Below are 22,927 nucleotides of genomic sequence, written 5' to 3' on the forward strand. Positions count from 1 at the left end.
AATGGAACCATAAAAGTATGACTTCAACATTGGTTATCAGGATATTTGTAGATATCAGGAACACACAAAAACCACATCACAGAACAGATAGAATTAATTTAAGTTAAAGGGTATTTGTAGAAAAGTTATGAAAGACTAAAATGTCATGAAAGACTAAAATGACAGTCAGCTCGGCGCTACCTGCCCATTATAGTTCTTCGAAAATTGAGTGAGGTAGGAGATATGCATCATTATGACATTTAGTGTTTAGTGTTTGGCCACATAGAGATAATTAATCAGTTATGCCTCAATCTGGTACATTAGTTAAATTTTGCTTTGCGGTGGAATTTCCCTTTAAGGTCAGTTTTGACACAGAACGATTACAGACAGTGCTACATACAGAAACACGGCAGATGATAACATAAACATAAATGTTAGGTTCCGCTTCACATGCCCTCCCCTCCTACCCTGATGTTGTTGAGGTTAACCTCGACCAGGTCCGGGTCGTCCCTCTTCATCCTCAGCAGTGTGTCTTCCACATTCGTAGAGTTGGGCTCCTCGTCTGGGACTGGTTTATACTGGGTACACTGGATTACACCTGGTGATCCAGTGGAGAAGAACACTACTTATTACACTTCTAGAACACACTTCTAGTACACACTCAACCTCATCACAGGTGCAAAAAGCTCTATACTTCTGTATCCAGTACATCTCTGTGCATCTTAGACTGGCTTATACATAATAGGATGCATTTGGATCACACCTGGAAGTAAACATACAGCTGAGAAGATTTCTAAGCACATTTCCAAAACCTTTTAACCGTTATCACTAGGGCTGTCTTAAATACTTCGAAGCTTCGTTCGATGGCACAAGCTTCGAACACTAAAAAAAAATCGAAGTTTAAAAAAAAAAAAAAAAAATTAAATAAAAAAAAAAAAAAAAAAATTACTTCGCTTTGTGTGTGTGTGTGTGTGTGTGTGTGCGTGCGTGTGTGTGTGTGTGTGTGTGTGTGTGTGTGTGTGTGTGTGTGTGTGTGTGTGTGTGTGTGTGTGTGTGTGTGTGTGTGTGTGTGTGTGTGTGAGAGAACTACCCATCCCAGTTAGGACAGCCGAATCCCGTCCAATCTTTCGCCGTCGACTAAAGACTCACTTCTTCAACCATTTTCTGAAATGATTAAAAAAAAAAAAAAAAAAATCTAACCGTGACTAACCTTACTGTCATGCACTTTTCCTAATAAACTAACCTACACTGTAACACGCAACACTTTGATAAACATTGTTACTCAGCTGATAGAGTTGTACCCTTCTTGCTGTCTTGTCGTACAGAACTTGTAAGTCGCTTTGGATAAAAGCGTCAGCTAAATGACTAAATGTAAATGTGTGTGTGTGTGTGTGTGTGTGTGTGTGTGTGTGTGTGTGTGTGTGTGTGTGTGTGTGTGTGTGTGTGTGTGTGTGCGCGCGCGCGCGCACGCACATGGGGCCATTGGGTGGGGCCGGGGGACAAATACACTGGAGGAAAGTAACCCAGCTCAGCACTGCCCAAATTATATCATCACTATTGCCTGTTTGAAGGATATCATCCTCAAATACATATACACCTACATGCCTTGTAGAATTCCACACATAAGAAAGAAAGATACTGGGATGAATAAACAAAATAGGAAATAAAATTTAGATAAGGTGCTACTGAGATGTTTTGGTGAGTTCTTTGTTTTTTTGTGGAAGTTGCCCTTCTTAAAAATGCATGAACATTCACTGATAATTGGTCTGTAGTGGAGTCTACAAGGTCTACATTGCCGGACCATGTAGAATCCGGACCTTGTAGACTGACATAATTCTGTGCATAGTTTAGTCTACACAGGCCATATTTCAAATAATCAAAATCTTACTTCATTCATCTTAAACATTCTTGATTTGGGGGATTGGTAGTTCCCATGAAATCTGAAGTTGTTCAAACGACAACAGCGATCCACCTTGAATTAAATCACACAGCCGAGTGAAACCTTGTTGGCTCAGTCACGAAAGGGGCTACTTAATTAATTAATCCAACCCACTTTATTTATAGAGCACATTTAAAAACAACAAAGTTTATGAAAGTGCTGTACAAGTCCCACAACATAAGATAAAAAATAATAATAATAATAATAATAAAAAAAAATATTTCTTATTTTATTTTTTATTTTTTTCGAAGCTTCGAATTAAAATCAAAGCTCGGCCCCGAAGCTTCGATTGCCAAAAAAAGCTTCGAAGGTCAGCCCTAGTTATCACACAGTTGGGGGTACATTGGTCCTCGGTTGTCAAGGAATGGGAGAGCGTTATTCGTTCACTTCCCCCCCCTGAGATTTTCCTAACAGTCTTGGCTGTCACTACCTACCCCACCCACATTTCTACTTGATAACATTAGATATGGCATGGTTAAAAAAAAAACAGGCTCAAGACTGCAATACAAATGACCACATACACTACAAATGCACATAACAATAAAACATTCATGTTAGATGTTATTTTATCCAGTGTGTCAATAGCTACCAGGACAGTCTATATTTTTCGCAGGGGTCACCCTAGTGGGAATCCAATCCCTAATCCCTGTAGCGTCTGTGCCAAACACTGAGATACCAAACCCCTAACCCTGGCAGTACCATGCACTACACCAGGGGTGGGCAACCTTTTTGGGCATGAGATCGGCTTTGCCCTTTTCCAAGGCTGAAGAGATCTACCGCCACCAGCCAAGCAGACAGAGTGAAAATCACCACCACTTTCAAGTCTCATCATAGTCTGGCTAATTATAATAATTCAAACATAGAATTGGTCCATACTGTATATGAATAATGTTGTGAAGGGCCAGATTAAACCGAATATATATATTTATTTATATATATATATTTAATTGTATTTGTATATTCTCTAATATTCCCTGATATCCCTTGTATATTCCTTGTACAATATGCATTGAATATCCATTCTAGCCTACTGAACATCCCATAATAGTCTCCATTCTACTATTGGTCGAGACCTTGGTGCCAGGCTGCCATACCCCTCAGACCCAGTTCAAACGTACCGCTCCACATGTACGAACAAGTCCTAGTTCCGCGTAGGAATCTGGCTACCGCACCACTAATGGGACTATTTGTTCATAGTGCGTATATATACTGCGCTACTAAAGTAGGACTTCCTTTTCAGTCCAGTTTCTTACCCTCCAATAGAGTCACAGACGTAAAGCCTCCCCGCGACGCCATGTGTGGGAGTAAGGCCAAGTTCGCCTACCATCGGTATTGAGACATCGTGTATATTAATATCTGAATAGTCATATTTGGCACTATATCGTCGAGTTGGACGTAGTCTATTAAGCTAATAATAGTCTGTTAATATATAGTGCTTCGTGCGGTGAGAATACTACCGTAGTCAGTACCCCATCGTTTCGGGCAGAGAACTGGCTGCTTATCCAGGGTGGTTGACCCCACGTGAAGCTGCACCCGAGGAGCCCCAGAGCCGACGAGCGAGTGGACCTGTATACCGGATTATTCTACCGACGACAGCCCGCCTTCCCAGGCACGGATTATGCTTTGTATACTTTGATTATTCCATGGATAAAGACCCCCGACACTGCCGTGTGTTGGAACCCCCCCCCCCCCTGGAGAGGACGCAAGGTGAGGAGACGCTCTGCAAGACGAGGTCGCTTCACGTCTCTCCTCCGTGGACCGGAGAACGCCGGCCCACAAAGAGTCCATCTGCTTTCATCTGTGGTCCAAGGATCGCCGGCGCATTGAACGGCACTACAGTGGGTTCACCTGGGATACCCTTGGCCGGATGAGGCAGCCGGATTCTACCCCCCCCCCCCCTTCCTACTCCTGTCGGCTTACAAGCGACCGGATTAACCCCCTCTAGTGTATCCAGTATATAATCATTAAAGTATCATTGCTGTTATTCCTTAAACTATTCCAGGTCGTATATGTACCACCTGCGCCTTCAGAGATTGGACATTCTCTATTGATATACAGACGAATACTCTTGCCATAAAAGTGCATACTAATTCCATTCATAAATGTGATTGATTTGATTAAGTGCTTGCTCTACACACCATCGCTGTGTAGAAATAAAGACCTATTTCTAATTCGTACATTTGTGTTGGATCCGTTTCATCTACGTGACAGTGTTCATCATAATATATTTATGCCGTGTACTGGGTGGCCGAATATTAAGTACAAAGGTAGTGGTAGTAAGTATCATATCTAGTAATACAGTCAGGGAATTGTACCCCTCAGTTACAATTGGTCCTTCGAGCCGGATGGTAATCAGTGTAATATTAATATAGTGTTATTAATATTGAAATGGCCTATGATGAACACTCCACGAAACGATCCTCCTAACCAACGCCCGCAGCGCGAAAGACGGCTCCCTCAGTACTTAGAGGCTTACGCTGTCAGTCAACAACCTAGTCTTCTACTAACAGTAAACGCGGTAAAACTAGAAAGTAAAAGTATGTCTAACCCCAACGCCCAGACTACCCCGACCATAGAGGCCCCTACGGGCTCTAATGTAACTGACCAAGTTCACGGTGGGGACCAGTGGGAACCAGACATGACTTCACACCCCGCCAGTACTGAAGAAGTAGTCCCCGATGAGTGCCGGGAGGAATACAACGCTACCGAGAGAGAACTCGGCACGGAAGAAGACGGGGAGAGCACCGTGGAGATAGAGCTCCAAGGCTCCGCAAGGAGTACCCCGAGGGAAGGCTCCCCTATACAACCGCCTTCTCCCAGCGAGGCAGAGAGGACCCTACAGCAGGCCTTCCTCATCAGCCTGAACGCCGCTGCTGAACGCGACCGACTGCAGATCCAGCAGCGGAGCGAAGAAGAGCATATACGTCTAGAAATAAGACGCATTCAGAGAGAAGAGAATGTGGCCAGAGACCGAGCAGACAGCCAGCGAGCAGCTGCTGGTGCTCTACGGGACGCAGAGCGCGACAGACAGCAAGCGCAACTAATAGAACAGCTGATCAGACGGACAACACCCTCTCCCTCCGCCAGAGGCTCCAGGAACTCGTCTAGACACACCTCCAGGGCGGCATCCCCTAGCCGAGTAAACAACCCTGAACTTGACCAACAGACGAGGTCTATACCCCCCACAGACCACCTCCCCCCACCGGTCCAAGCGAGACCTAGCAACCGGGAAGGAGCAGCATATCCTGTGGAGAGGCTAAACCAGAGACTACAAGCACTGGATGACCTAACTGAAGACGAAGAGGAAGAGGAGGAGAACCACGCCCGACGACAGCACAGTACTCTACCGGACCAGGAGGTCCGGTACAGCCCAGGCTATACTCCCGCGGAGCTGCGCTACAGACCCCCGACTCTATACACGGGTGAGCACGACGCACGACCCGCACCGAGGAACAGCACCTGGACAAGCGGGCCATGGTACACTGCCGGTACCAGCCCATACCAAGGAGCGGGAGGAGACTCGCCTAGGAGGCCTCTCCCCCAACGCTCGCCGATGTATCCACAGTCAGCGTCATACATTGGCACGCCTATGGTACCCGACTTCACCCAAGAGAACCGGGCCCAGTATACAGAACTCTGCATGTGTCTGGAGACCATGTTGGTGGATGTATTGGATGAACGCCACAAATACGCCATCCTACTGAAGCACTTAAAGGTACCCCGCGCACATAATATAGCGCTCGCCTACGCGACTTCCACCACCCCATACACAGCAGCGCTGGTAGCATTGGACCAGAGGTATGGGCGCATATGGGATTACGTGATCCAGGAGATCCGACACATCGACCGCTTACCCCCAGCAATAGACAATCGAGCACTGGACGACCTGTCCATCAGAGTGCAGTCCCTGGTAGGGATGTTGGGAGCGCAGAGAGAGAAGGGGAGGCATGAACTTTACGCCAACTCAAATGTGGAAAGGATCTTGGAGAAGCTGCCGCCCGCTCGACAGGAGCGTTTTAGGCGACAGAGGGACCACCGAGACCCGAATGGCCCCGAACCGAACCTCCTCGATCTAGCAGACTTCCTGGCGAGAGAAGTCAGCAGCCTACGGCTAGATACATTCGGACGGAGCACCCCTGGCTCCAGAGAAGGAACCAGACGACTAAATGATGGAAGAAGATCGGTGACTGTGATGCACCAATCGGAGTCAGTACCGAGCAGCAGGAGCCACAGTACCCCCTCCAGAACGGAGAAGTGGAAGATAGTGTGCCCCTACTGTGAGAAAGAACACTGGCTAGCGCAATGTGACTCCTTCCCCAAGCTGAACGCGGAGGAAGCAAGTCAATGGATAAAGTCCAACAAGCGCTGTTTTCGCTGTGCGCGCTCACACATGGCAGCCGAATGCCGCTTAAAGAAAAGGTGCACCAAGTGCGATGGAGCCCATCTGGACATACTTCACGACAGTAACAGACGGCGCCCTTCACCCGCACCATCCAGCAGCAAAGCGAGTGTCATGTACATCGATCCCGCCAGCAGCAGTGGAGCCCGAGTACTCCTAAAAGTAGTGCGTGTGACACTAAGCTACCAGAATAAAGTCCTGGACACTTACGCCGTCCTCGATGACGGGTCAGAGAAGACCCTGCTGCTCGCCTCCGCTGCGGCCCAGCTAGGGCTGCGGGGAAGCGAAACCCAAATGACAATTCGGACAATAAGACGAGATTTGAAGACGATAAAGGGCGAGAATGTCTCATTCTCTATCGCAGCAAGCGGCCAGCCTGAGCGACGGTACCAGATTACAGACGCTTTCACCAGCCAAGAAATAGGACTGTCGCGGTACACATACCCCGTCGCCAAGCTGATGGAGAAATATGCACATCTGCGCAAGTTACCGATCCCGCTCATAGACAATGCTATGCCGACCCTGTTGATAGGCTCCGACCATGCAGACCTCATTGTCCCGATAGACCGGGTTCATACCGGACCCCGAGGCTGTCCTGCAGCAGTCGAGACCCGTTTGGGATGGACTCTCCAAGGCCCGCTCGCCAAATCTCTCAACCGAAGTACAGCCACTAGATGTCTCCACTCCCGAGTCACAGAGGGAGAAACCGCACTCCTGCAACACGTAGAGCGGCTATGGACCTTGGAACAAATGCCCTTTAAGAACGGAAAGAAAGACATTCGCTCTAAAGATGACATTTACGCCATTCACCTCCTCGAGACAGGGACCAAGAGAGTCCCGGTCAACGGCGTGTTGAGATACGCCACGCCACTCGTGCGGCGAGAAGGAATGCCTACTTTCCACGCCAAGACAGACGCCACAGAACGGTACCTGCTGAACACGGAGCGGCGCTTAGCCAAGAACCCCGCCCAAGAGAGTGTATACCGCGCTGAGATTGAGAAGCTCATCACAGCGGGACACGTCACAAAGATGGACATTAAAGAGGCTGACCAGACCACTGAATCGTGGTACGTGCCTCACCACAAGGTCCATCACAACGGTAAAGACCGCATAGTATTTAACTGCAGCTACCAGATCGGATCCCAAAATCTGAATAAAGAGTTACTGCCCGGTCCCACACTCGGCCCCTCCCTACTCGGCGTTCTACTCCGCTTCCGCCAGGAAAGGGTGGCCATCAGCGGGGACATTAAAGGAATGTTCCTGCAGGTGAGACTAGTAGAGGCGGACAAGCCCCTGTTACGGTTCCTATGGAGAGAGAAGCCAGGAGATGAGCACCCAGCCATCTACCAATGGGAAGTCCTCCCCTTCGGAACGACGTGCAGCCCCTGCTGTGCTACATTTGCACTACAGAAACATGTAGCAGAGGACCCAGCAGCGGACGAAGAGGTCCGACACAGCGTAAAGAACAGCTTCTACGTAGACAACTGTCTACAAAGCCTTTCAACCCAGGAAGAAGCCGAGGCTCTCCTGATTAAACTCCGCGCCTCATTGATCAAAGGCGGCTTTGATCTCAGGCAGTGGGCCAGCAGCGATCCGCAAGTACTGCGCAGCCTCTCCTCCGAGGACAAGGCAGCCAGCAGCGAGACCTGGATGGCTACAATCCCGGGAGAAGCCCAGGAGATGACCCTGGGATTGGTGTGGCGATTCAAAACAGATTCGCTTCACTACAGACACAAGCCCCTGACTACGGAGCAGGGAAGGCCGGCGGCGGCGCCGACCACCAGACGGAGTGTGTACACAACACTCGCCCGACAATATGACCCGCTAGGATGTATTCTACCGTACACCACCAGGGCAAAAATGATTGTACGAGCATTGTGGGACAAGGACCAGGGCTGGGACGACCCCATTCCCGCACAACTTGCATCCACCTGGAGAGAGTGGGAGATGGAGCTCCACTCACTCCCAGGCGTTAATATGCGCCGAAGCTACTTCCCACCCACGGTGAGGCCAGAGACATGTAAAATGGACTTACACGTCTTCAGTGACGCCTCAGAGGTCGCATACGGATCAGTAGCCTACTTGCGGGCCCAAGAAAGGGGGGGAGAGATCTACACAGCATTTGTCCTCGCCCGCTCGAGAATAGCCCCACGCAAGCAACAATCTATCCCACGCCTAGAGCTCTGCGCAGCCCTAGCCGGAGCGCACCTAGCCACGCTCATCCAACGTGAGCTCACCATACCGGTGTCTAGAACAATCCTGTGGTCAGATTCCACGACAGTACTCGCCTGGATCAAATCGGACTCATGCAAGTACAAAGTCTTCGTGGGAGTCAGAGTCACCGAGATTCAAGACTTAACCGAAGAGTTAACCGGAGAAACAGAGTGGCGCTACGTTGATACAAAACAGAACCCAGCTGACGTCATCACCCGGGGGATGCCCCTAGATGACCTCACCCGTCGCAATGTCTACAGTGACGGCCCCGCATTCCTAAGACTCCCGGAAGGACAGTGGCCCATGCCTATCCCGAGGGAAGCAAGTCCAGAGGAGGTGGAAAATAAGAAGTCTGTGTTCTGTGGATTGAGCACCGTAGCCTCCACCGACCCTAACATAGACGATTGCACGTCCATAGAGAGTGCACAACAAAGAACATTCCTGCGGTACCACCCGGAGTGCAAGTCCCCCGCTGATATGTCAGCAGCTAACTACGAGGAAGCAGAATTGCTTCTACTGCAGCGAGCCCAGAGAGACTCGTTCCCCGATGAATTGGCCTGTCTACAGGGAGGAAAGCCCGTCCCATCCGACAGCAGATTAATTCATCTGGCCCCCGAGAGCGACGCTCATACCCTCATCAGAGTGGGTGGTCGCCTACGCAGAGCCCCCAATCTACCGGATGACATTAAATACCTGATCGTATTGAACAGCCGACACAAGGTCACAGAGCTGATTATAAAGAAATACGATGAGGATGTACATCACGCAGGAGCAGTTTCCTACTGCACTACCTACCGTCTCTACAGACCCGCCAGAAGTGGGTAAAGGAGAGAGACAATTTGACAGAAGGAACAGTCGTCATGATTATTGATCAATCACTGCCCAGAGCTATGTGGCCGGCCGGCCGCGTAAGCAAAGTGATCACCGGTGCCGACGGCAAGGTCCGAGCAGCTGAAGTGCTCGTCCAGGGTCGCACTTACACCCGTCCCGTGGCGAGGCTCATAGAACTGCCTCGACTCCCAGACACAATCGATGATGACCATGACCCTATAACCCTATGACTTTGTGAAGTTGACTGACCCCTACAGCAAACCCTTATGTGTAAATAGACAACGCGATTAATCTGTCTCTGTTTAACTGATTAGGTCTGGGACCAATCAGGGGGTGGCTGTTGTGAAGGGCCAGATTAAACCGAATATATATATTTATTTATATATATATATTTAATTGTATTTGTATATTCTCTAATATTCCCTGATATCCCTTGTATATTCCTTGTACAATATGCATTGAATATCCATTCTAGCCTACTGAACATCCCATAATAGTCTCCATTCTACTATTGGTCGAGACCTTGGTGCCAGGCTGCCATACCCCTCAGACCCAGTTCAAACGTACCACTCCACATGTACGAACAAGTCCTAGTTCCGCGTAGGAATCTGGCTACCGCACCACTAATGGGACTATTTGTTCATAGTGCGTATATATACTGCGCTACTAAAGTAGGACTTCCTTTTCAGTCCAGTTTCTTACCCTCCAATAGAGTCACAGACGTAAAGCCTCCCCGCGACGCCACGTGTGGGAGTAAGGCCAAGTTCGCCTACCATCGGTATTGAGACATCGTGTATATTAATATCTGAATAGTCATATTTGGCACTATATCGTCGAGTTGGACGTAGTCTATTAAGCTAATAATAGTCTGTTAATATATAGTGCTTTGTGCGGTGAGAATACTACCGTAGTCAGTACCCCATCGTTTCGGGCAGAGAACTGGCTGCTTATCCAGGGTGGTTGACCCCACGTGAAGCTGCACCCGAGGAGCCCCAGAGCCGACGAGCGAGTGGACCTGTATACCGGATTATTCTACCGACGACAGCCCGCCTTCCCAGGCACGGATTATGCTTTGTATACTTTGATTATTCCATGGATAAAGACCCCCGACACTGCCGTGTGTTGGAACCCCCCCCCCCCCCTGGAGAGGACGCAAGGTGAGGAGACGCTCTGCAAGACGAGGTCGCTTCACGTCTCTCCTCCGTGGACCGGAGAACGCCGGCCCACAAAGAGTCCATCTGCTTTCATCTGTGGTCCAAGGATCGCCGGCGCATTGAACGGCACTACAGTGGGTTCACCTGGGATACCCTTGGCCGGATGAGGCAGCCGGATTCTACCCCCCCCCCCCTTCCTACTCCTGTCGGCTTACAAGCGACCGGATTAACCCCCTCTAGTGTATCCAGTATATAATCATTAAAGTATCATTGCTGTTATTCCTTAAACTATTCCAGGTCGTATATGTACCACCTGCGCCTTCAGAGATTGGACATTCTCTATTGATATACCGACGAATACTCTTGCCATAAAAGTGCATACTAATTCCATTCATAAATGTGATTGATTTGATTAAGTGCTTGCTCTACACACCATCGCTGTGTAGAAATAAAGACCTATTTCTAATTCGTACATTTGTGTTGGATCCGTTTCATCTACGTGACAGTGTTCATCATAATATATTTATGCCGTGTACTGGGTGGCCGAATATTAAGTACAAAGGTAGTGGTAGTAAGTATCATATCTAGTAATACAGTCAGGGAATTGTACCCCTCAGTTACAAATAATGAATAATGAACATGAATAATAATGTGTAAATTCGTACTTATTATCTGTGGAGACATAGCACATTGATATTATTTTCTTAATTTTTTTCATTATCTTTTTCCTCCTTCTTTTTCCGATTTTTCTCCCATCCCAATGTTAGTCGTTATGCCAATTCCCAATCCCCTTCCTGGTCATTGCGCACTCTACCCCCTAGCGTCGGTCCGGGAGGGCGTAGACTATCACATGCTTCCTCCAACACATGTGTACCCAGCCCACCGCTTCTTTTCACCTGGCAGCGCGGACTCTCACTGGGAGAGTGTAACGTGTGGAAGGTCACACTACCTCCCTCCAGATCCTTCCCTTGCTGTGCAGGCGCCCCGACCGAACTGTAGGAGTCGCTGTTTACAACGACCAGGACCCACCCTCGCCGGGTTTCCCACCCGCTAACACTGCCAATTGTGTTAGTATGGATGGTCGGCCAACCCGGAAGCACCACAGCTGGATTCGATCCCACTGTCTCTGTGGTGGTAGACAGACGCTTAGTCCGCTGCGCTACCCGGCCGCCCGCACATTGATATTATTAAACAAACGTAAATGATGGGACCTGATGATCGTAGCATGTGCTTCAGTTTTCTTATTAGAGTGCTCTGTATTAGCCCATTGCAAAAATAAATCAAATTGTGGCTACTCAGTTTAAAAATTCAAGATTAAGGAAACAATACAAATGCTCAGTGATAAAGATGTGTACAGTATATGACATAAGAAGTCATTGTAGGCCTAACAACACAAAATATTCAGAAGTATTCTCTCTTATTTCAGAAGCCAAAATTAGTCCAAGCATTTGAATCTATCAAAAATGTCCCTCTGCTCACCCAGTGGACTTCTGAGTAATAATGTCAAAATAATGGCACAACCAAAGAGCACACCTGATATACACACCTTCCAAACAGTCTACACAATAGGTTATACAGGGATTTGAACCCCACACCCATCGGGGATTGTTAGTACCATGGTATACCTATTTAGTTATATAGGATATTGAACCAAACTCTGGCAGTGTTAGTGACTTAGTGCCATGCTGCTCTACCCACTGATCTACACAGAGAATGGAACCCCTAACTCTGGCCATGTTACTGTCATGCTCTACCCACTGATCTACACCAGGGGTGGCCAACCCGCAGCTCTTTGCCCGTCAATGTGCGGCTCTTCCATTCACAAAAATAAAATAAAATAAATAAATAAAATAAAAATATATAAAAAATAAACGATTTGTAAAAAAAAATAAAAAATACAAATGCATTCATTCCATAAGAACGTTTCTCTCTCTCTATTTTCGCTGTGCATTTCTTCCCGCCCATTTTTTGTTTATTGCAGTTATTTGAATGAACACATGAAGGTAAAGTTTATTTGGTGATGACACGTCCATCATACAACCTGTAGGGGGGCATGTTGCGCCTTGCTCATCCATTACGAACTTGGACTTGAACCCAGCAACACCTTCATTCAACCACCATTTCATTCGTTCTTATCACTTCTTTACAGGTAAGAATGAGGATAATATGGTTATTGTAGTGCTGAGAGAAAGGAGTCGGAGGCGGTGTCTCAAAGCTGAACGTAACTCCTTTATTATTCATCAGCAGTGTTGGGCAAGTTACTTTTAAAAAGTAACTAGTTACAGTTACTAGTTACTTCTTCCAAAAAGTAACTAAATTACTTACTCGGTTACAAATTATAAAAGTAACTAGTTACTTCAGAAAGTAACTATTGCGTTACTTTCAATATTTTTTTTACATAAACAACATACACAAATCTAAACTATTTTAATGTTGCTGTGGGACAAAATGAGACTAGCCTCCAATCAAATGCCATGTATGTAGATATTATAATTACTATGTTTATATAGTGGATCATACAAATACAATAGATGTTTTGGAACTTTTGATATGTATTGCCCCTCAACAGGCCACAACTGGGCAACATTAAATTATGCTTGTTAAGCACTATACCAAAAATAAATAACAAATATATAGCCTACTGATTGATTGAACATTTTAATTAACAGATTGCAGAATGGGTACAGCAGTACGGCTCAATACACACAATTGTTAAGGGGATGCAGATCAGAGAAAGACTTTCGTCTTGTTTACATCGGGGTCCCCCATTTTCAATTCATGACATTTATGACATACACAACATACAGATATAAGAATCTAATCGAATCATTCTAAACCAGGGGTCTCAAACTAAATTTACCTGGGGGCCGCTGGAGGTAGAGTCTGGGTGAGGCTGGGCCGCATCAAATATTCCACAAAAAAAGGGTTTAAAGTATTCAAAAAAAAAGTACAACTGATCCAATCTTCTCACAAACAAACTCACTAAAACCTCACAAACACCAGCAACTGAGCATTCTCAGTGGTGTCAGTGGACTCATCCACAGCTATGGAAATGCATGTGCATTTTTTTAACAATAATTCTGCTTGCAGCTTGATATGATTTCATTCCATTTATTTTTGTGGTTCTTAGCACTGAATTCTGAGGAAAGGCTGCATCAAAATAACTGTGTTTTGTTTCATAGTGGCGTTTCAAATTGCCACTCTTCACAAGAGCTACCGTTTCTTGGTGCTGGGAGGATGCACGCATATTTTTTAGTCCATGCACCATTGAATTGCAGCGATTTTCACTGTCGACTTTTCTTTTACTTTCTTTGAACATGCCACATTTTTCTACTAACTCCCTGCTGGCGAAACTAGGCTACTAGCTACATGTATCTCACGGGCATACAACTGGGAATGAGGTTACTAGCTACAGTACCTGCAGATTAGACTACCTGTCGATGCACTGTCAACTCGCTCTGACTGGGACCCGCAGAAAGACAACATGCATTCCGTGAAGACCCGCCCTACTCTGCTCTGATTCGCAGACTGTGGGTGGGGGGGGGAGACACGCTGACGGGACGCTGAATGTGATTGAACCAGAGTAGACATACACAGACAGTGGAGCAGTGCTTGCAGAGGAGATGAGTGGAGAATTTGCGCACTAAACAAGGAAGAACATATTGCCCCTCAGCGCAGATATCTGTCTGATGAAAGAAACAGGTTCATTCATAGTAACGCGCCGCATTTATTTGCAGTAACGGTAACAGCGTTATTGAGATTGGAAGAGTAATCCGTTAGATTACTCGTTAGTCGTTACTGAAAAAACTAACGCCGTTAGTAACGTCGTTACTTATAGCGCCGTTATTCCCATCACTGTTCATCAGTATAACAATATGTCAACGTACTTGACTCGGTAGCAAGAATGAATCTCGTGGCAGGAGGTGCCACACCCTTAAATCGTTCGGGGGGAACTAATGTTCCCAACAACAGTTCTGTGTGAATTATGTACAATCACTACATTATGCACCTAATCTGATTTAGCTAAAATGAACATGCTAATGGTAAATATCTCTGAAGAGTAATTTTAGCAAGTGAATTTAGTTAGTCAAACATCGTGTGTTGGTCCGGTTGTAGCATGCTTGCTAACTTGGGTCACAATGATTTATTTTTCAAAATGTAGCCAAGAGTAAAGACCCTAACCCCAAAACAGCAGTCAAAGTGTATATTTTCAGCACTACGTTTGTTTACCAATGGTTTTAAGTGTTTAAGCGAAATATGAGTGTATAAATATCTTGGCGCATCCCGGCGGAAACCTGATTAATTAGATGCGAGGAAAGGACACCTTCTTAAAACTACACTACCCTGCTCACACCAGCCGCTTTGGAAGCTGGAGCTGCTTGATGTGAAAATAATTTTTTAACGTTATTTTCGTGATTATATCTGATGGGTCGAACAAACCTGAACGTTATTGCCATAAAATAGAAAGTAGTTTGTTTCTTTACCTTTCTGTGAACATCTAGAAAAAAACACGTTGCAATGGACATTATAAAAAAGTAACTGTACTTACAGTAGATTTAATTCACGTTCTTTGCTGCCCTGTGACCAGTGGTGCAGTGGTGGTCCCACGCGGTACCACGCTGTCCCAGCGCTTTTCTGAGCAGAAGTATGCATAAATGCGTTCACAACTTTCACTCGACTCGTCACGCCGTGCGCCAAGTACCGGCAACTTATCTATCACCTAGTCTTTGCATAACAATAGGATACCAATAGCATAACAAAGAACAAGAAGTGCAAAACCAAAATACAAGCCCTGTACCAATTGGTGGGGGTTTGCTTGAGCTGTGGAGCTCTCACTATGTGACAAATGGTCCCGACTGGAAGGATGAGGCATTAAGTTGTGCTTCAGAAGGAAACTGTCCTTCTATAAACTGTAAGTTACATTGTTAATTTAGTTTGTATTTACTTTTCTAGTTTAAGTTAATTCAATTAAAGAAATTGTAACTACAATATTGTATCTACAATTAAATTTAAAACATTGTTTGTTTTTCAACCATATCTGTTGACAATATAATTTCTTTATATATTGAACTGAAGGCTACATCCTGCTACCTTTTTCAGCTTCTCTATTTCAAGGCAATATTTACAAAAACTAAACTAAAACTAGTAATTTCCTATACAAACATGTTTCCTACTATTTATGCATAATAATCATCTGTTCTGTGCGCACGCGAGGAAACATGTATGCGCAGAGTACAGGCACTTCTGATATTACGACTGCACCCCTGCCTGTGACGGGTGCCTGGTGGTACTAAATCCAGATTGAACTCTTGCCATTGGAAAGATGAGATTTGGCCCGATCCATAGATGTATGACTTGGCCATAATATGGTAATTTATAAGCCTGATATTCAATATTAATATTTAAAATTGCATGTGTCCAGATGGCAAAATGCAGTACTGTATCTACAAAACCCCATGCAAATCATCTGCCCTTTATTCATTTCTTGTTTTCTACCCTGAAACTTGTGAAATCCAAGCACAGATCTCTTTTGACTGACACACATGTGAAAGAACTGCTTCGAGTGGCCACAACTGAATACACGCCGAATCCTAAGAGGCAAGCAAGGAGTGCCAGAAGTCCCACTGAGGAGTGACAGGTAAGACAAAAACACTTGTCACATACCGTTACTGTGTGGTAGGCTATTGTAAATAGTTATATTTTGATGTGTGGAGGGAAAGAGAGTGTGTGTGTGTGTGTGTGTGTGTGTGTGTGTGTGTGTGTGTGTGTGTGTGTGTGTGTGTGTGTGTGTGTGTGTGTGTGTGTGTGTGTGTGTGTGTGTGTGTGTGTGTGTGTGTGTGTGAGTGAGTGAGACCGACATGGGTAGAGAGTAGGGCTGTCAGTTTATCGCGTTAATTAGACAGCAAATTATCGCGTTATGAAAATTAACTCAAAATGTATTACAAACAAAAAAGATTTTTTTTATTTTTTTTAATACTGTTTTTTGTTATCTCATTCATTCCATAAGAACGTAGAATACACATTTACAGACTTTTTTTTAATATGGTCCATTTGCATGTTCTTGGTATCTGATTCTATGGACATCTATGGATCTCAGGGAATGTATTCCCAGTGTCAGAAATACTGTGTCTGTTACTAGGCTTTGAGTAAATTGTAATGAAGCAAATGAGAATATAAATTTTTTCTTTTTTATCTTTGACTGTGAATAACACCATGCTCAAATTTACCAGACTTGAAAAATCTAAGCAAATTAATAGATGGAAGATGATTAAACAGAAGGTTTTGTAGATACAGTACTGAATTCTGCCATCCGGACACATGCAATTTGAAATATGATTATAGAATATAGAATATCAGGCCTAAAATGGTTATGCGATTAAAATGCGATTAATTAGATTAATTAATTACAAATCCTGTAATTAATTAGATAATTTTTTTTAATCGCCTGACAGCACTAGTAGAGAGAGTGAGTGAGTGAATGAGTGAGTGCTAGCCTTGACAAGAAATAACACAAGCTGCCCCTGTCTCCCATCTGCTCTCAGCTCAGTCCAGCCCAGCCTAACCCAGGCCAGCGTTTTTTATGTTTAAGTTTGCATTTTTCTCATACAGGCTCATACGGAACCAAGCATTTCACTGTAATGTACATGTACTTTATATATGTGACAAATAAAATCAAACTTGAAACTTGAACTTCTTCTCATTTTAGACTGGGGTGCCTTGGGTTTTTAACCCTGTTAAAAAAGACATCAGAGGGTGGGACCTATAAGCACATTTACTATTCAATAGCATTGTGAGGCTGAACAACAGGACCCATTGACTATGTACAGTACATGTGCTTACATCTTTTTTAAATAAACATTTACAGAAGTTTTTTTAAATAGCCAAAAATGTATGTTGTAATTTTGCTACCGATGGTCTCACAGGGTACTTATGAAGGGTGCCGTGACTGAAAAGAAGGTTGAGAAACGCTGGTATATATTATGGTGCGGGCGTGCAGCTCTTTGTGGTACCACAGTAATTTGTGTGGCTCTTAGTCTCCGACTGGTTGGCCACCCCTGATCTACACAGAGAATGGAACCCCTAACTCTGGCAGTGTTAGTGCCATGCTCTACCTATTACCCATTAAGCTTCATCAGGAACAAGTTCAGAGAGGCCTGTATACAATATTGGAAGATTTTTATAGAGCATTTTCTGTTGTTTGCAAATTGCAAAAAACAAAACACTAGTTAAGGAATATAAAGCAGAGCCTGTATACAGGACCAGTGACATTGGGCAAGGTGTAACCGAGGAAAGTATAATTGGGAAACCAATAAATTAGGCTAATGTTGCTATTAGTAAGACCAGAATAGACATGGCAAATACAGAACAGGTTATGTTGTACTTTAAGCAGCAAACATTTCACATGACATGACCTATGACCTATTTAGACTATGACTCACATTGTGTCCTCCACCATGTCACTATTACATGGACTCAAATTGTAATAGTGAAAACATGAAAGCATCTTTAAAAGGGATTTTGAGTACATTGTGTTCCAGGGCTAGTCTTAATCACTGTGCGTGGAGACAGCTCTAGAGGTTTCTATTTGCAATTAAAGCTGAAACCTGAGGCCTACTGTTAAGGCTGATGCAGTAGAGCATACAGAATGCTCCAGGAGTATGCTTAATTACTTTCGGTGGGGGGGAAAGTATAATACCTGAAACCTTATCTCTTGGGGTGAATGGTTTGAGTTCAGGCTGAACTTGAGAGCAAGTGTCACAACCCCAAGGACAATGAAACAGATTAAAAACGGAATGTTTAACTTAAAAAATACATCAAATTAAAACTGAGGTTGTGTTTCTTAATTCCTGAAAATCTGTAACCTAGCTGATGCTGGGTTTTACAGACTAGAAAGGCTTTCATCTCTGTTGGCAAGTCCTTTGATCTTTGTAGCCAAATCTACAATAATGAGGTGATACATGATTCTACTCTACCAACCACTGTGCTCAGCCCTACATGGGGGCACAGTCATGAGACAGATATAGCTAGCATGCTATCTATGCCTAGTCTCCATTATTATATGTTCAGCTTGGCTGGGGCTAGCCATGGTCTAGCATGGTACTGTATGGTTGGGATTGTGTCTCCATTGTGTTTCTTGTAAACTCTCCGGTTACCAGGCAACCTTTCAAACGTTCACACCACCAACTGATGATACAACAGTCCCAGTCAGCTTTGGACAGGTTGTGAAACGTGGCTGTCTCAGCCAGGTTCTAAGAAAATAGAGATGCTCACTGTGTGCCAGACAGGCCACAACACGGTGAAACCCTGGCTGGTGGAGACAAGACACTATTTAGCAGTAGGCTACTTAGTTACTTACTTACTTACTTTCCTTGCTTTGGTCGTTAGGGGTTCCTGTAGTTCTGTTCAACTGTTTTCTCTTCCCCTGGCTAGTGCCTCTTCCTCGTTAATCCTGATATCTAGCTAGTGCCTCTTCCTCAGTAATCCTGATATCTAGCTAGTGCCTCTTCCTCGTTAATCCTGATATCTAGCTAGTGCCTCTTCCTCGTTAATCCTGATATCTAGCTAGTGCCTCTTCCTCGTTAATCCTGATATCTAGCTAGTGCCTCTTCCTCGTTAATCCTGATATCTAGCTAGTGCCTCTTCCTCTAATCCTGATATCTAGCTAGTGCCTCTTCCTCGTTAATCCTGATATCTAGCTAGTGCCTCTTCCTCGTTAATCCTGATATCTAGATTGATTGATTGATTGATTGAAAACTTTATTAACAGATTGCAGAATGAGTACAATACAGTACGGCTCAATACAAACAACTGCTACGAGTATGCATACTGTAACTGAGGGGTACAATTCCCTGACTGTATTACTAGATATGATACTTACTACCACTACCTTTGTACTTAATATTCGGCCACCCAGTACACGGCATAAATATATTATCATAAACACTCTCACGTAGATGAAACGGATCCAACACAAATGTACGAAGTCGAAACAGGTCTTTATTTCTACACAGCGATGGTGTGTAGAACAAGCACTTAATCACTTAATTACATTTATGAATTGAAATAGTATGCACTTTTATGGCAAAGAGTATTCGTCGGTATATCAATAGAGAATGTCCAATCTCTGATGGCGCAGGTGGTAAATATACGACCTGGAATAGTTAAGGAATAACAGCAATGATACTTTAATGATTATAGGCTGGATACACTAGGGGGGGGTTAATCCGGTCGCTTGTAAGCCGACAGGAGTAGGAGGGGGGGGGGGTAGAATCCGGCTGCCTCGTCCGGCCAAGGGTATCCCAGGTGAACCCACTGTAGTGCCGTTCAATGCGCCGGCGATCCTTGGACCACAGATGAAAGCAGGTGGACTCTTTGTGGGCCGGCTCTCTCCGGTCCACGGGGGAGAGACGTGAAGCGACCTCGTCTTGCAGAGCGTCTCCTCACCTTGCGTCCTCTCCAGGGGGGGGGGGTTCCAACACACGGCAGTGTCGGGGGTCTTTATCCATGGAATAATCAAAGTATACAAAGCATAATCCGTGCCTGGGAAGGCGGGCTGTCGTCGGTAGAATAATCCGGTATACAGGTCCACTCGCTCGTCGGCTCTGGGGCTCCTCGGGTGCAGCTTCACATGGGGTCAACCACCCTGGGTAAGCAGCCAGTTCTCTGCCCGAAACGATGGGGTACTGACTACGGTAGTATTCTCACCGCACGAAGCACTATATATTAACAGACTATTATTAGCTTAATAGACTACGTCCAACTCGACGATATAGTGCCAAATATGACTATTCAAATATTAATATACACGATGTCTCAATACCGATGGTAGGCGAACTTGGCCTTACTCCCACACGTGGCGTCGCGGGGAGGCTGTGACTCTATTGGAGGGTAAGAAACTGGACTGAAAAGAAAGTCCTACTTTAGTAGCGCAGTATATATACGCACTATGAACAAATAGTCCCATTAGTGGTGCGGTAGCCAGATTCCTACGCGGAACTAGGACTTGTTCGTACATGTGGAGCGGTACGTTTGAACTGGGTCTGAGGGGTATGGCAGCCTGGCACCAAGGTCTCGACCAATAGTAGAATGGAGACTATTATGGGATGTTCAGTAGGCTAGAATGGATATTCAATGCATATTGTACAAGGAATATACAAGGGATATCAGGGAATATTAGAGAATATACAAATACAATTAAATATATATATATAAATAAATATATATATTCGGTTTAATCTGGCCCTTCACAACAGCCACCCCCTGAATAGGTCCCAGACCTAATCAGTTAAACAGAGACAGATTAATCGCGTTGTCTATTTACACATAAGGGTTTGCTGTAGGGGTCAGTCAACTTCACAAAGTCATAGGGTTGTAGGGTCATGGTCATCATCGATTGTGTCTGGGAGTCGAGGCAGTTCTATGAGCCTTGCCACGGGACGGGTGTAAGTGCGACCCTGGACGAGCACTTCAGCTGCTCGGACCTTGCCGTCGGCACCGGTGATCACTTTGCTTACGCGGCCGGCCGGCCACATAGCTCTGGGCAGTGATTGATCAATAATCATGACGACTGTTCCTTCTGTCAAATTGTCTCTCTCCTTTACCCACTTCTGGCGGGTCTGTAGAGACGGTAGGTAGTGCAGTAGGAAACTGTTCCAAAACCCGTCGGCCAATACTTGGCTGCACCTCCACATTCGTCGGCCGTCCGCCTCCCCAGGCCGGCACACTGTCTGTGGCAATGCAGGATCTAGCCGCCCCACCAGGAGTGTGTTGGGGGTAACTGGGCCGATATCCGCCACATCACTGGAGACATATCCGAGGGGCTTCGAGTTAAGTACTCCCTCAATCTCCGTGAGGACTGTCAGTAGGACTTCTTCCGCCACAGTCTGGGCCCCAAGTACTGCATACAGGGCTGTCTTTATGGAGCGCACTTCTCGTTCCCAAGTGCCACCGAAGTGGGGTGCGTTTGGGGGGTTGAATTGGAAATCAACCTGTGCTGGAGCGAGGTGGGTCTTAAGTTCTGGGCCCATAGCTTGGAAGCTCTCTCTCAGCTCTCTTTCGCCGCCTTTGAAGTTTGTCCCATGATCGGACAATAGGGTAGACGGTCTTCCTTTCCGTGATGTGAATCTTCGGAAGGCCATAAGGAATGAGTCTGTGCTCATGGTCGGGAGAAGCTCGATGTGTATCGCTCTGGTGGTCATGCATTTGAATACAATACCCCACCGCTTCTCGGTTCCTCTTACTTTCTTTATGTGCAGCGGGCCAAAGCAGTCCATACCCGTTGAGTGGAATGGCTTGTCACCGATTCGGAGGCGACATGGAGGAAGGTCAGCCATCCTTGGTATGCTGGGCTGCGCGCGCCACTTGCGGCAGTCTAGACATGTTCGCTGGAAGCGTCGTACCGCCTCTCTTCCTTGTAGGATCCAGTAACGACGTCTGATTTCCGCGAAGACTCTTTCTGCTCCTGCGTGATGTACATCCTCATCGTATTTCTTTATAATCAGCTCTGTGACCTTGTGTCGGCTGTTCAATACGATCGGGTATTTAATGTCATCCGGTAGATTGGGGGCTCTGCGTAGGCGACCACCCACTCTGATGAGGGTATGAGCGTCGCTCTCGGGGGCCAGGTGAATTAATCTGCTGTCGGATGGGACGGGCTTTCCTCCCTGTAGACAGGCCAATTCATCGGGGAACGAGTCTCTCTGGGCTCGCTGCAGTAGAAGCAATTCTGCTTCCTCGTAGTTAGCTGCTGACATATCAGCGGGGGACTTGCACTCCGGGTGGTACCGCAGGAATGTTCTTTGTTGTGCACTCTCTATGGACGTGCAATCGTCTATGTTAGGGTCGGTGGCGGCTACGGTGCTCAATCCACAGAACACAGACTTCTTATTTTCCACCTCCTCTGGACTTGCTTCCCTCGGGATAGGCATGGGCCACTGTCCTTCCGGGAGTCTTAGGAATGCGGGGCCATCACTGTAGACATTGCGACGGGTGAGGTCATCCAGGGGCATCCCCCGGGTGATGACGTCAGCTGGGTTCTGTTTTGTATCAACGTAGCGCCACTCTGTTTCTCCGGTTAACTCTTCGGTGAAGTCTTGAATCTCGGTGACTCTGACTCCCACGAAGACTTTGTACTTGCATGAGTCCGATTTGATCCAGGCGAGTACCGTCGTGGAATCTGACCACAGGATTGTTCTAGACACCGGTATGGTGAGCTCACGTTGGATGAGCGTGGCTAGGTGCGCTCCGGCTAGGGCTGCGCAGAGCTCTAGACGTGGGATAGATTGTTGCTTGCGTGGGGCTATTCTCGAGCGGGCGAGGACAAATGCTGTGTAGATCTCTCCCCCCTGGTCTTGGGCCTGTAAGTAGGCTACTGATCCGTATGCGACCTCTGAGGCGTCACTGAAGACGTGT

At 46.0% G+C, this 22,927-nt stretch overlaps 1 protein-coding gene across 2 annotated transcripts in view; it reads right to left on the reverse strand.

Annotated features, from left to right (window-relative positions):
* tmod1 (tropomodulin 1) overlaps positions 1-22,927 on the reverse strand; it is a 259,845-nt gene that overhangs the window by 41,485 nt on the left and 195,433 nt on the right. For both annotated transcript variants that reach the window (XM_084318115.1, XM_084318114.1), the window contains exon 7: positions 447-577. In XM_084318115.1, coding sequence (XP_084174241.1) covers positions 447-577 — 131 coding nt within the window. The remainder of the gene's footprint in view (positions 1-446; positions 578-22,927) is intronic.

This window comes from Notolepis coatsorum, assembly GCF_963971535.1.
Source record: "Notolepis coatsorum genome assembly, chromosome: 7".
NCBI classification, from domain to species: domain Eukaryota; kingdom Metazoa; phylum Chordata; class Actinopteri; order Aulopiformes; family Paralepididae; genus Notolepis; species Notolepis coatsorum.